This window comes from Lissotriton helveticus, chromosome 11, assembly GCF_964261635.1.
Source record: "Lissotriton helveticus chromosome 11, aLisHel1.1, whole genome shotgun sequence".
In the NCBI taxonomy this organism is placed as follows: domain Eukaryota; kingdom Metazoa; phylum Chordata; class Amphibia; order Caudata; family Salamandridae; genus Lissotriton; species Lissotriton helveticus.
This window is the reverse complement of record NC_136072.1, coordinates 1,055,320,604-1,055,339,126: the sequence shown is the minus strand read 5'-3', so window position 1 is coordinate 1,055,339,126 and position 18,523 is coordinate 1,055,320,604. Positions and strand designations below refer to the sequence as shown.

General features: G+C 42.5%; 1 protein-coding gene across 10 annotated transcripts in view; it reads left to right on the top strand.

The window, feature by feature from the left end:
- The window catches only part of CLIP1 (CAP-Gly domain containing linker protein 1), a 771,076-nt gene that overhangs the window by 185,248 nt on the left and 567,305 nt on the right, over window positions 1–18,523 (top strand). For all 10 annotated transcript variants that reach the window (XM_078667570.1, XM_078667568.1, XM_078667562.1 and 7 more), the window contains 2 exons: window positions 4,771–4,895; window positions 8,309–8,534. In XM_078667570.1, the coding sequence (XP_078523696.1) occupies window positions 4,771–4,895; window positions 8,309–8,534 (351 nt within the window). The remainder of the gene's footprint in view (window positions 1–4,770; window positions 4,896–8,308; window positions 8,535–18,523) is intronic.

The window sequence follows — 18,523 nt, the reverse complement described above, 5'->3', positions numbered from 1 at the left end:
GTCGTTCTTACATTCTTTACAGGAGTTCTCGAACGAAATCAAAACAATAGCTGCGGGGGATTTCCCAGGTCTGCTGGTGGTTTGGTTTGTTTTGAGAACTCGGTGTGCTTTCTAGGGGGGCTGGAGGAAGAGTGCTTGCCTAATGTGATAGCATGCGCTATGACTTAATCTGAAAACGGGTTTCTGTGCCGTTTTATGGCTATTAGTGATTTATTAACCGGACAAGGGTCAGAAATAGGAGTATCGATACAGGTCCCTAGATAAACATACTACACCCCATAGGCTGCCATTATGTGGCTCAGAACAGGATACTGTGCCTTTAAGAGAACCTTCCAGAACTTCACAGTATCCCAGAATGCCCTGCAGGTCCCATTTACTTTCAGTTCTTTTTTCCGGCTCCTGCAAGCAGGACCCTGGAGCATTGAGCTCTCCCTTTTTAAGGGTTTATTGGTGTTTTCTCACTTTGTTGTTCAAGTTAAGTGCTTTTAAGTACTTTGGTGCTGTTCTTCTTGGTGTTTTGCTCCTTTTGAAGTCAAATATGCCTGCATTATTTGACAAATGCCCGGAGTGCTCCAGGAAGAAGGCAAAATCAGATCCCCATGAGGTGTGTATCCTCTGCCTTCCCTCTTCCCACATCCCAGAGGAGTGTGAGATTTGTCAAGGCTTCTCTGGCAGGACCCTGAAGGAAAGACAGAAGATCAGGCTTCAGGGCCTCGAGGAAAGAAAGCTGAAGGCGCAAGGTGGGTCTGGAGGGGCTTATTCTGCCCATGCTGAGGCCTCTGGGGGGCTCCCCAGGGGCAGGAAGACCAGCAAACGTTCCCAGCAAACGTAGGCAATGACCGCTTGCCTTTCTTTTGCAATCGTGTCTGGATATGGTCGGAGGCGGAGCGGGTAGCGTCTGACTCTTCTAGCCTTCGGTTCCGGGTTTGCGTCTTCTAGACACCTTTTGTGAAGGCGCACTTAGTTCTTCATCAGCTAGGCCGAGCAGCTTCTTGGCCTCCTGCAATGAGCGGGTTTGAACCAATGAACCATCCCATTTACCTTGGTACCAGGTCGAAAGCAGATTTTAGGTCTACAAAAATAAGATAGAGGCTGTCCTGTTTAATATTTTAGACATTTGTTCTAAAGTTAGCAGTGAATGGATTAAGATACTATCTATTTTCGTTTAAAGAACTAGAAATTGTGTAATTAATGTTTTCATTTTGCATGTTTTAGAACGATTTTGGTTATGTTGTGATCAGTATTTTGGCTTTAGACCATTTTATGGAATCCTGATCCCAGTTAACTGTTCTTCACAACCTCGAACTAATCCACTTCCTCTACTCCACAAGCCTGAGTTTTGACTGCAGCTGTTTTGGTTATTTCAAGTGAGTTTCAATAATATTGCTAACCACTGAATAATCCTGTTTATCCTCCGATCCCAGAGTACATTTTAAAAACTAAGAGAACAATTCCCCCCAAAAAGCATTAAATGATGCCTTGGCAAGCCATTACTTGCTTTACCTTTTAAACTACTGAAGTGTGGAAAAATTGTAACAAACCTATTTTGAGTGGTTTTGTAAGACAGTAAAGCACATTTGGCAACATTTGTGCTGAAAATAATTTCTCACTCCATCCGCATAAATAAAGAAACATTTAATTGAAACGTTTCCATATGCATGCAGTCTCATATGAAGAAATAACATGACTGCCAATTTTAAAAATTTTAATAGACTTATTTAGCCCAAAAATGACCCGTGCGTATATATGAGTACTTTACAATTAAACAATAGTAGATATCGTAATATCAAATTCACTACAAATTAAGTATCCGTCACTAATACTAACGTAGTATCATTATTCAGACAACTGCAAGTACCAGGAAATGTTAAGAAAATGGGGGGTGGGGGGGAGGAGAGTGTTGGTACTGCTAGGATGAACGCACTAGGTAGCATGTGCTAAATAGTCGTGGGACTGCGGGTTTTAGGATCTTTGGCTCTAAGGCAGAAATATTTTAATAAGGAGTTATTTGACTTCTTAAAGGAAATGATCAAAGGATTCGTTCTTTAATTTAAGGCTTTCTTTAAACATTCTTCGTCCCTGCTTGCCACCCAGTGATAGCTCCTCAGTTCAGAAAATTCCCACTTCCTTTAGCCTCCCCACCACTAGTTGCTGACTGCTTATAGAGAAAAGCTTACTTTAAAGGCATGTTACTGTAGAAATTAGGGTGCAGCTAAGATCTTTATCTAGACCAGTTTAATGTTGCAGTTAAATTTTTTGTTCACTAAACTTTTTTCTTGATCCATATCTTCTGAAGTATATTATGGTTGTCATTTTGAATGGTATACTGTACAGCTATTATCTTTTTCGGTATGTGATTGATGAATTTAATAATAAATAACACAACGAGATCTGTCATCCATTGCGACCATTATGCACACCATGGGCCTGTAATTGGGACTACATTGCTTAATGATCAAAAATAACAAATGGTAGCACAAGCAGTCAATATATACAACAAAGAAAGCATAAGCAAACATCATTCATTTTATACCACTTTATTCATCTAGGGGACGCCATGACATCCTTAACGGGGAATATATTGAGGCTAATTGTGAAAAGATATAGTCAACGGTGTTCCTATGGTATAGAGCATACCCAGGATTTGGTAAAAGCAATACGAGTCAGTAAACAGAATACTGATGAACTGTAGAATCAAAATCACTGAGTGTTGAGAAACCCTCCATTGAACAATCGGAGAAAAAAAAACTCAAACAGTAAGTATTTAATACTTAGATGGCTTTTAGATTCATATGTGGCCTAGCTTAAAGTATACAAGTATCACAATTTTATGGCTTATTAATTGGAGATGACCTATTCAATTTTAAGGTTCAAATGTATCAAACAGAAGAGGGAGAAAGAAATATTGACTCTAGTCAAAAATACCAATAAGGCACATACTCAGGATAGGCAAAATAGCAAGGAATGAAGCTGGACAGCATCAGCGCTATCAAACTTGCAGAAAAAACAGTCATAAAAAAAAAGAAAGAATCTTGCAGGCCCAAATGATTCAGAAGGGTTGAGCTCTCTATTGAGTTGGAATACTGCAAGACTAAAAAGATGAGCATTGGGCCGTCTTCATAAAACCTTTTGATATATGTTGCTTCCGGAAACATGGGCAATAGAAGAAACCATAATGAATGATTTTATATCGTATCGAATACCATCTATTAAGTGCAGGAAGGGCAGACTGAAAGGTGGATTACTTATAAAGCTCCCCATTAATCCTGCAATAAGTAAGTGCACAATTTCATGCTATAGAATCTTCTTAAGTACTCCACACTAGATAGCAACAGCATGGTAGTTGATATTTTAATGTCTCTCTCCCCATCAAAAATAACAGCAGGTTCCAAATACTCAAGGATCTAGATTCTTCAATAGTCCAGACTAAAGCGATTTCACAGCAGTTTGAAAGCAAAACTAAAATCATCTTAGTCTATGGAGACTTCAATTCAAAACCTCCAAAAAATTATGACTGAACCAGATTTAATTATCAAGGAGAGTGTATGGGCCTGCCGGAGCTTGGATGGGTACAAGAGCACAAAAGATGTGTGTTTATTTGCCACAATTATAGTAGCATGTGGCATTCACACTCCTAATAGGTGCATAATATTAGACGTACGTGCAAAAAAAACCTTCTGGGGCAATAATCAGACTAGTTTAATTGACTAGATAAGTAGCATTGAGTCTTGGCAATTCGACAATAATATGAGCTTTTTAATGAACTGTAAGTAATCATGACCCATTAATTACAAAACTTTCATCACGTCTTTAACGACCCTCCTTCTAATAAGGCATCTGACCGTTTGGCCCCGACGCGACTCCTCCTGTGATTGATAGCAGATTCAACTGAATTATTGCGGCTTTTCATAACAGCTAGCTCCCTGTGACTGCTGAAACCTATTTTCTTTCGTGCTACGTGTTAAGCACGGCGCCTTACTAACCCGCACCCTCTCCCAAAAACACGTACAACAGGTCTCTAATCACGTGCGGTCTGGCATGGCTCATCGTTGTTGTTTCTACATCTTTCAAAACCAGACATTTTTATTTTGTGCTCAGCCATGTAATGGAGTGTTTTTTTAATGTTTTACCAATAATAGAATAGTTTGTGTTAGTAAAAATACAGATTGAGAAGAATAATCACTGTTATTCGGAGCCCAGTGTCGGACTGGGACAGAAAATATGCCTGGTTGCCAAAATAAAAGAGGCTCCCATTAGTGAATTTGAAAGCTAAAAAAAGCAAGCATTTGCAAATGCAATAGGTCTCGCATTTACGCGAGTTTGAGCTATTGACATTACAAATGGCAATGCCTTTTAGTTTTGTTTTCATTAAAACAAAAACAAAATGCATTGTCTTTTACAATGACAATAGCTTACACTCGCGTAAATGTGAGACCTATTGCATTGCAAATGCTAGTTTAATCTGCAAATTGTTGCTCAGATGATGAACACGCCCAAGAAATTATTGCATTTAACATGAACTAAAGGCTTTTTGTTTTGTTTATTAATACACTTTTCTGCAGTCATTTTGAGAATCTTTTTTCTATTATTTTAAGGTGCATGGAGTAACTTGATTACACAGGAGAACATGCACTTGGGTTTTGACAGTTCTTTTTCTTTCAGCAGTGTATTTTGTATAACATGCAATGGTGCTCTTACTTCTTGGTGATGATGCTGTTGGGCATAAGGAATCATTTACCCTCTTCTTACATATTTATTTTTTCCCTTTAGGTTGCCGGTACCAAAGCTGGAGTGATACGGTTTCTAGGGGAGACTGACTTTGCTAAGGGCGAGTGGTGTGGCGTGGAATTAGATGAACCGCTTGGGAAGAATGATGGCGCAGTGGCTGGAACGAGGTTTGTTTTATCTGTGGTCAAGTACTTCTTTCTTGGATGGAGTGGGTTTCCCTAATGTATATAGACATGATGCTTGTTTTAGTAAGATGTTGCCCAAGTTAGAATCACAATCGTTTAGTGACATGCGTGTACATAACCTTTATGCATGGCACTGCATGCTCTCCTCCAAAAAAGTACCAGTTATCAGACTAATAACTCGGTGTATATAGTCAATATTTCCATGCTGTGTTGCGCGGTAGCTGGCTGAAGACGGCGGAAATGCCAGAAACTGGTCCTACGAAGCTTGATTCCGGTCCAAGGAATGCATGGCTTGGCAGTTCGGGCTGGACTGTTCCCATGAGGCACAGGGGCAGACTGATTTGCCTATGGCCATGTCTGAACTGGGTTGGCAGAGTGGGCTAAAGAACGGTGATGGATTAAACCCAGATCTGTTGACTGGGTGTGAGTGTTTGATTGGTTCAGATGCTCCGTCCATCACCACCCCCTTTTGTACCGCTGTGTTTCGCGGTAGCAGCAGCTGTGGTGACAGATTTCCTATATTCTGGCTGGTAAAATCAAAATACTCAAACAAGGGTTAAAAATGTAATCAAGCGTAAGAAAACAGCTAATGCTCATAAGAATTGGCTTGTTATGTATAATTATTTTTCCTGTTTAGGCTGATTGCGAAACACACTCATTGTGACATTTCAGAAAACAAGCTTTGGCAAGGCCAAATGTCTCTCCTTGTGAATCGGGTGTAATTTTTTTAATGCAAATTTATGACATTTAACTTAAAAGAAAGAAGTAGTGAAAAAGAAAACATACTACTTCCAAAACATGGTAGTCACACGCATGCAATACAAAATGTCAATTTAAAAATAATTAAGCATTGGATATAGTTTTGTTAATACTTGGCTTTTGAACCCTAGTATTGCATCAACCTAGAGCCAAAGACCACCTCGGAGTGCCTTGATCTTTTTCTTTTACTTCTAGATTTAGTACAATTTTCTTTATTTAAATGGGTCTAAAATGGAGATCATGCCATTGGGTGACCCCAACACTGAGTTCTTTTGATGCCCACAAGCATTGGGACCTGCCCCTGATCAACAGGTAAAGTAAAAAGCTTGGCGTTCATATTCAACTCTTGCGCACTTTTAAACAAAAAAAAAGTGGTCAAGAGCTCCAACAATATCCTTAGCATTTCTTAAGACAGACACCTACTTAGTGCTAACTAGATCTCTGGTGACTGCTTAATTGGATTGCTGCAATATTGTTGTTCAGTCTCCACAGGAACTCTGCAGTGGACTTCAGTGCATGCAAAACCAGGTGGCTAGACTGAGTCTCAACCTCGAAGACTCATACGCACAATACTAACTCTAAAAGCCCTCAGTTGGGCACCACTGTCAAGCAGCATCACATTGAACGTTCTGTGTGTGATGCACTCGTGCTTTTAGAGCAATGGACCATGCATACTTCAAAATCTGCATACCTCTGATTCTCCAGCAAGAATCGAAATGGCTGAACGTTAACACATAACAATAGGAGCCAATTGCCTAAAACACTGGGGAGCCTTCAGTCTGAGCTGAGAGTAGGGAATGATCATTTGGAACTCAGGAATCTGTTGGCAACACAATTATTAGGAATGCTGTTGGACTAACCTTGAGCATCTTAAATAAAGACAGTCAAAGATAGATGGCAAGACAGACATGTGTTTGATGGTCATTGAACCTTAAGAAGTAGGCCCAACAAAGGAATAGTTAGGGTTACGTCTAAGTACTGAGCATGAAGATAATGTTAGAAGCTAACCACTTGTCTTATGGTATACAGGAGGCAAAGATAGAGGCCAATTACTGATTTCGACTTGTTTTTGGAATGGATTGCCTGCAAGAACCACTCCCCGTTCACCTCATTGTGTACTACCCCTTCTCTTCTGCCCAAATACCCTACCCCCAGATTTAACCCTAGAAATGAAGCAGGTGGGCCTTTACTTGCACGTGTACAAATTGGCTTGAGACTGGAATGTGGTAACACAGTATCGAGCTCTGCGGAGGCCAGGACTTCACTTGCCAAGATTTGGACCCCAATCTGTCCTCAGTCGACCAGACCATCTTGACTAAATGTCCTCCCCAATATCCGCATTCTGAGCCTGATCGCCCCCAAATGCAACTTCTCATCACAGCATCAACTGATGATGGACTTGATAGAAAGAATTGACCTACCAGCGATATGTGGATGCTGTAGAAAAACCAAATAAGATGCATTTGTACACTGAAATCTGTGTCAGATTACTCAGTGGTGTAGGACTTTTAGTGTGTATTGTACTGGTGTACCTGGAAAATGCTAACAGTGCGGCTCAATGCACCAACTTTGAGAAAGGCAACCAGCAGATACAAATTGATCTCGGTAAAGCCTGCATTTGTTGTAGAAGGTGGTGTACCAGAACGAATATTGGTTCTTGCTTTTGTGACCAACTAAATGATATCGTTTTTTTCGCTAAAATTCAGATTTCAGCTCAGGAAATGATTTGTACTTCAGTCAAGTTAAACTGCAGGCTTTACAACATTAGTATATTGGAGCGATTGTTGGAATATTTTGTATATTTCATGTTGCACATGTTCCTATGATATTTTTTTTGTAAGATATTCTTACTCTGCAGATGTGTGAATGATAGTGCAGTAGGTATTCTGTACCTCAAATGCCAGGTTTTCACATTTCAGCTAATAGTCATGTATTTGTTATTTGCCTTGAAGTATGTTTCTGTGCATCTGCTGCAGATTTGAAATCACTATGCGTAATTCAACTCCCTAAAATAAAATTTTCCTGCTTCTCTCTTTTGAAGTGCTTTTTAAGACCACGTAAATGTTTATTGGGCATAAACATTAGTTCAGTCACTGCTGATCCTTCTGTTTCTGGCAAGGAGACTGGATTAGGCTTAGTCTGCTTCACCAGATGTAACACCGCTATGAAGGGGCTTCTGTCGCGGGCTAGCAATTCAGGAAAGAAACGTATAATGTTGTGTGCTGCTACCAATCTCTGAGTAGATTAATGATTGGGGTACAACGTTGAGAGCGTAGATGGGCAGTTGGAGAATTCTTGGTAAAAAGCGCCAGCTTAAATAACTATAGTACTAATAAAAATGTACATAATGAAATGAAGAAATATATAGTTGGAATGCAAGATTCCTAATGTATGCTTTACCCTGTGAGTTGAAGAAAACAAATTGTATTTGCTCCTTTAACAAATATAAAATAATATTTAAGTAATTAAAGCATCCAAATGCTACATAAATTGACAGTCAACCATTCTATATGAAAATGTAACATTTATTTTGATTAGAAGTAGCTTATGAAATATTTAGAGGCCAGTCAGCTACGGATGATAATGATGAATGGCCACTTGAGGTCTCTCTAACTTTTGCAACTGTGTTTTTAAAGGTATTTTCAGTGCCAGCCGAAGTATGGGTTGTTTGCACCGGCCCACAAAGTTACAAAGATTGGATTTCCGTCGACCACACCAGCTAAAGCCAAGCCCACTGTACGGAAGCTTGCCGTCACGCCTGCCACCCCGGCCAACCTGAAGCGCAGTCCGAGCGCTTCATCCCTCAGCTCTCTCAGCTCGGTGGCCTCATCTGTGAGCAGCAAGCCAAGCCGCACAGGACTGGTATGTTCGCATGTGTCCCGCTGCCGTTATCCATGTCATACTTCTGCAGTTACACCTATGTATGCAGGCAGGTAATACACCAACATGTAAAAAAAAAAAGACACAGCAACCGTTGTGTAACTTCCTATCTTATTCTCTTATTGTTTGTATTCTTTGTTAGTAGAATTAACCAACTTACACCTGCCCTTGGCAACACCCACTCTTTTCTCCTCTTTATATTGCTAATAAATGGTTCCATGTGCGTGTAACAAACTGGGTACAATACTGGGCTTCACGGTGCAGTCTCACAAACATGCTTGGACAAAACTTTACATGTAATTTCCAGTTGTGTGCTGTTAAACCTGTGAAGAGCCTGATTTTCGCAAGGCAGGACAGGTGACACTGCAGGATACCCAGGTTTGTACTGGCTCCGTCTTCCTCTGTTATTAGATGATATGAGTTGATTGGTCATGTTCTGTGCAAACCTGCATACCAGGATACTTCACCGTGTCCCAAACAAGGCGTCTTGCCTTCTAAACGTGTGTATTCGGCGAGGCAGTGCTTTAAAAAACAAAACAAAAAATTCTCAGAGAAGGTTGGGAGAGCAGATTCAGTCTGCCAAAAAACTGTACTACATTCTAAGATAACATAAGATGGGGGTTCCAAGGAAGAAATGCCTTGCCCAGTTGAAGAAAGCCTGTTTTTACTTTCCAATGTGATCTAAATAAAAGGAGTAGATCCATCCACCTGATACAAAGAAGGGAATGAGTGATGGTTTCCTGTTTCAAACTTTTATTATAGGCAAGAAATTGAAAGGGCTGAACATAGGAATAGTAGCTTTTTAAATTAAAATGTAATAAGTAGTTTATTATAAAATATAGCTGAACAACAATAGTAAGTTAATTGCAGTAACGTGGGCTGGGTAATTGGGTTAAACTTGCTGTGAGGGACTTCAAAGAAGAGCATTAATTGGTACAAAGGAGAGAACTGATCAGATGACAAGTGAGGAAATGCCCTGCCCTTTTAGTTAGCAGCATCATGCCCTTTTATCAGTTTGGTCTTGAAACAGCTAAATTCGAAGTCAGAACTCTGATGTTTTGGGAACATGTTTAGAATCCTTTCTAATAACTGTGGCAGTTGACTAATGATTTGATCCCAGTAAATCGTGCAGAAATGTTTTCAATTATATGATGCCCCAACCCAAAGTTAACAGCAACAAACAAAAATGTGATTAATGGAATGCTTGATTTAATCTCAGCCACTGGCAATCAGTCAGGTAACATTCTAGTTTATCTTTTTTTCACATGCTATAACACATCTGCTACCTGCAAATCAGTACTGCCATTGTTCCTCGAGGAAACAGCCCGTCACAAACTGCCAGGTGAGGCTACCCCCAGAAGGGACATACAGGCAACCCCAGACCTGTTTCAGCCAGTTTGGGCCTCATCAGGAGGGGGCAACTGGAGTCCTATGACACAGTGAGCAGAGAACCCACCTTTAGGCATTAAAGTCTCACTTAGGTGTCAGCTGAAAGAAACAACAACATTGGTAGGTGGATTGCTTGAATTAATCTCAACCACTTGCAATTGCTCGAGTTGTATTCGTGTTCATCATTTTTCATGCACCATGCAACTCTAGACTGACGCCCACCTTATACAAATCAGTGCTGACTTTATTCCTCATGTGAACAGACCATCCCGAACTGCCAAACAATGCCCCCGCCAGAAAGGAGGAACACAACCAACCTCAGATTAGTTTCAGCGTATTTGAGCCTCTTCAGTAGGGTGCAGCTTGAGCCCAAAGGCAGAATGAGCCAAATTTACTCAAAAATGTTTTTTATGTGACACTTTGCATCTAGTTTGAGTAAAGTAAAAACATCAAAATCAACCTACTTGCTCATCTTTTGAGATGATCCTATGACGGTTAAGTCAACGATGGCACCAACCTAAATACACACCATGTGCTTCTAAGACTCTAAAAAAGTATTCTCACTAAGAATTAAGGGCCTTGTAAAATAGTGTCTATTAAGCCCAAAAAGCCAGCATTTCCTGTCAGCATGCTAGATTGTTTCCAATCAGCCTACTGAATTATTCTCAGGTGCTTCCTTTGTCTCCTGTCGTTACCACATCTCAAAGAATTTCTCAGAGCAACATTGTGTCTTCTTCCTGCTGTTGCCACACAAGACAATGTTGGTTCTTACTATCCTTAAACCATTCCTTTTATTTGCGAGATATGGAATCTGGGTGCCAAACATTTTACGTTATTTCTTCCAACCCTTTCCTGTGTCTTTTGTATAACTTGGCCGAAGATATTCTACAGGTGAGTTTCTAGCCATCATTCACAACTTGTGTCTGGTTTCTGAGTCAGGAGTTAAAGCCCGCTAACCTACAGAAGTCCGACATGTAAGCTGCACCAGTCATTCACAGTAGCCTCGTAATTGTGTTTGTAAACACGGAGGCCCTCATTCCAAGAATGACACCATACAATGAGTGGTCTGGGTTTTCTCGGCCCTAAATTGCCATGTCTGTAAATACAGGATCCAGTTTTACTCACTGCAGATCCACAGTTGGTAAGCTGGAGAGGCAGAACCTGCAGATGAGGTACAACCTGCATCCTGCCTGATCACAGAGACGGCACATAATGCTGCTCCCAGTCAGGCCTGGGATTCACCACTACCTGCATTCCCACTCTACGTAAACAACCCACTCTACCCATTTACTCACACCACCCCTCCCTGGAATCGGGAGAGGAGGGCCTTGGGGGTCTGTGGAAAAGAATCCAGCAATTCTCGGTTAGTATGGTAGGGCTCCATTCCATGGACATAAGCTTATAGTGGCCGGATTGAGGTGCAGGAATACTGTCCAGAATCGAAGATTCCGGGTCCCTGTGTCCTTGCACCTAATTCCAGCCAACCAGTAACAAGGTCCTAAGTCAATAAGTCAATGTCTTTCTGTGAGATTCCTAATGCTTTTTTCATCTAAGCCGAAAAGCAGATTCCTTAGAATATCCATTGACCAAAAGTACCTTCCCTTACTTTGTCCTGACTCGGGCACTCACACAGGAATGTTGAAAAGTGTTTGTCCTGAGGAAGAGTAGATCCACCTCATCAGAAGGCAATGTCTTATTATTACCAAAGACATTAAGAACCTCTCTCTCGCGGACCACTTTCTTAACAGTCCTGTTCGAAGAGATGCCCTAGCAGAACTGCTCTCCTATTTTTATATACTTGTGTGGTGCAAAAGCTCGACTTAGGCCTTGCTTTTTTGGGTAATTTACATATAATAGGTATCCCCTGTGAATGAGATAACCTTTAGCTCCAGTGAAATAAAACTCCGCAAGTGATGGTCACTACTACATTACGAAACGGGATAGACATGTCTGCCTTCTCCATGGGACACTAAGGCAAAACGTTTTTATCTATTTGCTAAACGTCGGTGGCAAAACAGCAGTTACATGCTCTGGGATGTTGGCATGCCACAGTATTATATTGCCAGCACATGACAGTCTCCTTCACAACACAACACTTGTAGTAGTCCTAAACATTGAAAGTTGTTCCATGTGCAGGATTCAGTAGCTCTTTTATAAAAAGAAAACTTGCAAAAAAAAACTCATTGTTTCATGTGTCTGTATGAAGGCAACATTGACTAAATATGTATTTATTTATTAGTTTAAAAACAATCCAGTCGGAATCAAAATTACCCTAGACTGAAAAACGGGGCTTATTTTACTATTTGTAATTCCCTTTTACGTACAGCAACATGGAGCGACATAAGCAGAGCTGAAAAGAAATTCTGTTCCTTCAGGGGAGGCAGCTGCTGCACTGCTCCACTCTGACCTAGTAATTTTACACTACTCTGTGAAGTGTCTCTGAGCACTAGGCTCTTCCCTTCAAAACCTTTCCAGGCAGGAAAACTTCAGATTTTTAACTCTTCATATATTAACTATAAAGCTTTCAGTGTTTACGTTTCATCGACTTATTTTTCTTCCAGACAATCTTTTCATTTTGTTGCCACTTGCAGGCATTTCACTTATTGTGTAATGTCTCTCTTGAGAGCAAAGAAATGTACAAATTGAAAAGGATCCCCACACACTGTGAATAGTGTTGCTCCTTAATTCACACAATCTGAAAGAGCGGCCTTATCCTTAAGGACCATAAGAGCATCAGTGTGTGAAGCCACCAAGAGATTCCTTAATGTTTTTCTCATCAGAAGCTGGCTCCAGATCATAGGCTTTTGATCAGACTAGTGGATGCACTCCTGCCACCTCTCTGCCTTTGCAATCCCATGAGTTGAAATGGAAACACAGTGCTGGCAGCTACAGTATTACTATCCCCTCCTTTCTCTCGGAAGATGTTTGGCATCAAAGAATAGGTACCCAGCTACTTGACTGCTGTTTCATGGTCAGAATTGCAAATATACTGAACATAAAGGACCTATTTTGCCTTTGAGGCATACATCATTGAAGCTCCTTACAGAAGCTCTCCCTAGTGAGGGGAACTGGGGCTGCGAGCTGCTTGTAATTTGAATGTGGTGTTAACCTTTCTACCTGTTATTAATTGCGATTTGCACTCAGAGCGTCTTTTTAATATCGTCTTGATTTTATCTTGGGGGCTTTTTAGAAATAACGGGAATGATGAAGTTTTAGGCATACTGACATTTTGACAATCTATCATCTCCCTCACTCGGCCCAGCCGCTTTTTAGCCGACACTCAGCGGCGGTGGGCGCCATCTTTAGTGAGGCGGGGAGAGCGCTCTAGTCGCGCCGTCCTCCCGCCCTCTTAGATTATTTAACCGATCTTTACATCGTGCTCGGTGCCTTACAGAAGCTCTCCCTAGTGAGGGGAACTGGGGCTGCGAGCTGCTTGTAATTTGAATGTGGTGTTAACCTTGCTACCTGTTATTAATTGCGATTTGCACTCAGAGCGTCTTTTTAATATCGTCTTGATTTTATCTTGGGGGCTTTTTAGAAATAACGGGAATGATGAAGTTTTAGGCACACTGACATTTTGACAATCTATCATCTCCCTCACTCGGCCCAGCCGCTTTTTAGCCGACACTCGGCGGAGGTGTGAGCCATCTTTAGTGAGGCGGGGAGAGCGCTCTAGTCGCGCCGTCCTCCCGCCCTCTTAGATTATTTAACCGATCTTTACATCGTGCTCGGTGCCTTACAGAAGCTCTCCCTAGTGAGGGGAACTGGGGCTGCGAGCTGCTTGTAATTTGAATGTGGTGTTAACCTTGCTACCTGTTATTAATTGCGATTTGCACTCAGAGCGTCTTTTTAATATCGTCTTGATTTTATCTTGGGGGCTTTTTAGAAATAACGGGAATGATGAAGTTTTAGGCACACTGACATTTTGACAATCTATCATCTCCCTCACTCGGCCCAGCCGCTTTTTAGCCGACACTCGGCGGCGGTGGGCGCCATCTTTAGTGAGGCGGGGAGAGCGCTCTAGTCGCGCCGTCCTCCCGCCTTCTTTTCTTCCTATATTATGTGTAGGCCGGCCAGACGGCGCAGCGGGCTGGCGCAGCGGGCGCGCCGGACGCGCGCCGAAGCCGCGCCTAAGCCAAGCCCGTCTGCGCCCGTCCGCGCCAGGACGGCGCCAGGCCCAGGGCATGCTGCCCATAAACCTCCTACCATCAGGTACGGCAGCAATGACTTACTTGCACTACGCTCTGAAACGGGTGATTATTGTAAGGGTTGCCCCACCATCGATCTTCTCCGGGGTCCCTTCTCATGCCCTCATTGCAAATGGATGCCCCCTGTGACAGTTTTTAAAGCACATGAAACGCCGTCCCCATTAAAGGCTACTCCCAATAATTTTAAAGGAGGTCTCATCAATGCCAGGTCCCTATCCTGCCACTGCCAAGATATATATGATTTAATATCATGTCATAATTTGGATGCTCTTTTTATTACTGAAACTGGCTAAATGATTCATCTAATCCCGATCTGGCAACGGCCCTCCCCCCAGACTTTACCATCTTTAGGCGGGACAGACCTGCGGGTCGTGGGGGTGGAGTAGCACTTGCTATTAAGAAAATCTTCCTCTGCCATACATTTGACTTAGGCCATCTTAAAGGAAGTGAAGGCATAGGCTTCTCGATTAAAATCAATGCCTCTACCTCCTTTTCGGGGGGACTGATATACCGCCCTCCTGGCAATGCTTCTTCCATCCTGGGCTCCTTAGATGATGTCCTCGGGGCACTTATGTTACATTATCCCAACTTTACCCTACTAGGGGATGTGAACCTACATCTAGAATCATGTGCCGATCCCCACACCACCTGCTTTCAACATTCGTTAAACATTTTTGGACTATCCCAACTTGTTACTGCTCCTACCCACCGTGCAGGCCATACTCTTGATGGCATTTGTTCTAATCTCACAACCTTGATCACGTCCCCTCCTATCCCTCAAATTTGGACTGATCATTGTCTCATTCCATTTGACATCAGGATACAAGCCCACGCCTTATCCAGCATTAAGCGAGCCCACTCCTCCTTTACAGTCAACTGGAGAAAAGTGACTGATCACATTAAGCTGGCTGCCCAACCCTTAGTCCAGGCCCCCAAATTTATTGGAGATGTTGAAGTGGATTCCCGCAATTTTCATGCCTGGATGGACCAAATTGTTTCGGATAATTCCGACCCTAATGGCCACCATGCTAAATGCTACAAAAGAAAGCCAAATGCTCCCTGGTTTACTCAAACCTTAACTGACAGCCACCTCCTTTGCCGTATACTGGAAAGGAAGTGGAGAAAAACCTATGACGAGGCCTCAAGAGCACTCTATGTTCAGCAGAGGAAAATATACCTCTCCAGCATTAAAGCGGCTAAAAAGGATTATTTTACTAAGGCTATAGATGAAGCTCATCAAAAACAAAAAACGGTCTTCTCAATAGTCAAGTCCTTTACCCACCCTAAAACTCTCACGCCTGAAATCCCACCGTCCGAAATTCTGTGTAATCAAATCGCAGATTTCTTTGTGGATAAAATTGTTACTATCCAGAGAGACTCCCCCCCTCCCTCGATCACTTCTCAGGAGGTAACTGTCAACTATCCCCCTCTTTGTAGTTTCAAACCTGTTTCCCTCCAGCAAACACGCAGTGCAATTCTGGCCTGCAAATCAGGAGCCCCAACTGACTCCTGTCCACCTAGCATCTTACACCATCTAATTGAGGTAGTGAGTCCCAGCATCAATGTCATCGTCAATGAATCTCTTCTTTCAGGGATAGTGCCTAGCAGCTGGAAAAAGGCTATTGTGAAGCCCCTGATGAAGAAGCAGAATAAATCACCAACTGATCTTACCAACATGCGCCCTATTTCACTACTACCTGTTCTAGGTAAAATCACGGAAAAGCTAGTGCATGGAGAGTTAAAACATTTATAGAATCTCACAACCTCCTGCATCCTCAACAGTCGGGGTTCCGCTCCGGCCACTCCACTGAAACAGCTTTGATAGAATTATCCGATTCCATCAAGTTCTTGCAGGATGAGGGAAGGCAAGCCGTCCTCATCCTGCTTGACTTAACAGCAGCGTTCGACACTATCTCTCATGTCATTCTGATTAATAGAATGCGAGAGATTGGCGTGACAGACACTGTTTTGACATGGGTAAAATCTTTTCTGTCCAACAGGTCCCAAACCGTGTCATTGGGTCCCTATCTATCCAGCGAAAAACCCATCACATCAGGAGTTCCTCAGGGGTCCATATTAAGTCCACTCTTCTTTAACATCTATATGGCTCCTCTCCTCGCTGTGATAGAGTCTCATGGGATCCTTGTCACGTCATACGCCGACGACACACAACTTGTCATCACCATCGACAAAAAGTGTACGGACGCAGACTTGCGATTTCGGAACTGTCTCGCTGATGTTTTCCAGTGGTTGAACAAAAACCACCTGAGGTGCAATAGCGCAAAGACCGAAATCATACCACTTGGTAAAGATCTATCTTTCTGCCCGAAAGAATGGTGGCCCAAAGGATCAGAGGCCCCTCCCAGTGCAGTGGCTTCCGCTCGGAATCTAGGCGTGCAATTTGATTCATCCCTTTCTTTCGATGACCATGTCAGGATCACTGCTGGGCGTTGCTTTGGACTTATTAAATCCCTAAAGAAATTCTTCGACTTCCTCCCCATTGCAGCTAGAAAATCCGTCGCGGTAGCTTTAATACTCTCCCGACTTGACTACTGCAATGGCCTAATGGCCGGTGTGAAGAAGTCTACGCTTAGGAAGTTACAAAGTCAACACGCGGCTGCCAGATTGGTATTAAAACTCCCTCGAAGGTCATCAGCCTCAGCAGCACTCAACTCCCTCCATTGGCTGCCCCTTCATAAAAGAATCCTTTTTAAACTTTTACTGACCGTGTTTAAATCCACGAAAAATATTGGGCCCCGCTACCTTGTTAACCGCTTCTTGTACTACAATCCCACAAGATGTCTGAGATCCTCGGGTACCAATCTCATTACGATCCCGAGGTTTAAGTATAAAACTAGGGGTGGGAAAACTTTCACTGTCCTGGCAGCGAGGGCGTGGAACAACTTGCCCGTTAACCTCAGACTAATTGAGAAGGAGAGTCTCTTCAGGAAGCTCTTAAAGACATGGTTATATCAACAATCAGACACCTCTGTATTGGCAGCTATCTAGATTCTCACCAATGCTTCTTTTATGCTCAGCGCCAAGATGCTCCTTCGGGAGCGAAAGTTTGCGCTCTACAAATACCCAAAATATCAAATAACTGTTGAAAGTATCTTTGGCATAGAGACATTCTTCACTGTGGCATTGGGAGGAAGGTTCTGTGATAGCGCTACCTGTTACAGTTTCACCTGGGCCATTCCCCTGTGTTTTGCGCTGATCTAAGTGAATCTGCACATTAGGCTCGGCCCCTCTTTCCCTGGCAACATCCTCGAGTGGTTGGGACATTGAGTTTTGACTCTGATCACCCGCCCAGTCTTGACGCAACGCCTTTGAGCGCATGATACCTTCCTGCACTTGGTACCTTCTATATCTTACTCCTTTCTCTAGGTACCTAACCAGACCGTGCAGGTCCCACAGGAACAGTCTGTGGGGCCCGATAGGGTTTTCCTAGGGTAAGAGCCCACTTTTTGAATTTACTTTGGCTTTGTCTTCGCCATTTTAATTAGGCTGCATCCCCGTTTCCCGTGCTGGTGCAACATTTTACTGTAATCAGTTTTGGGCTACTATTAGGGTCCAAAATATTGGGATGTAACCTTTGTCTGATTGCTTCCACTATCCCTGTGGTGGCTTCATCTATTGTAATCATGTATATATATATGTGTGTGTGTATTCTGTGGAGTCTGTTGACCCTGGCCGTCTGCCAACATTACCCTGAACATGTTTTATCATACCAGAGTAGGACCTTTAACCTACCAATTACCGACCTATTGAGGTTGTAATTTTTTCTTTTCTTTCTCACATTTGTTCACTGTGTAGTACTGTCACTATAGGTCCTGAAGAATTGCCCGATAGGCAAGAAATAGACGCAAATGGACCAAAGTCACTTGTGTCTCCTTGGAGGCTCATTTTCATTTTCACCTTAATCAGCAAAATGACCTCGATTCTGAAACCTTGAGACTGAACTCGTCTCTTTCCGATGCACTTGACCTGGTTTCCCCTCTTGCTCCTGTCACCTCCTCCAGATCCCGTCCCTCTGCCCCCTGGTTTTCTCCTTTGCTACGCGAAGAGAAGAGTAAATGCAAGCGGTTGGAACGTAAATGGAGACTCAACTATGATCCCTCAGCCAAATTGGCTTACAAATCTGCCCTGAATGCATTCCATAAACTTAAACGCTCCTCTATGAGAACCTACTTCTCCAATCTTATTCAGCAGGCGCAGAATTCTTCAAAAACTCTTTTTTCTATTGTAAAAGATTTTGTTCACCCCCCTGCGTCAAAATCCCTCTGTACCCCTTCACAAGATCTTTGTAATGGATTATCTGATTTTTTTCAAGAAAAGATAGTCAAACTCTCCTCTTCCTTTGCAATGACTCCG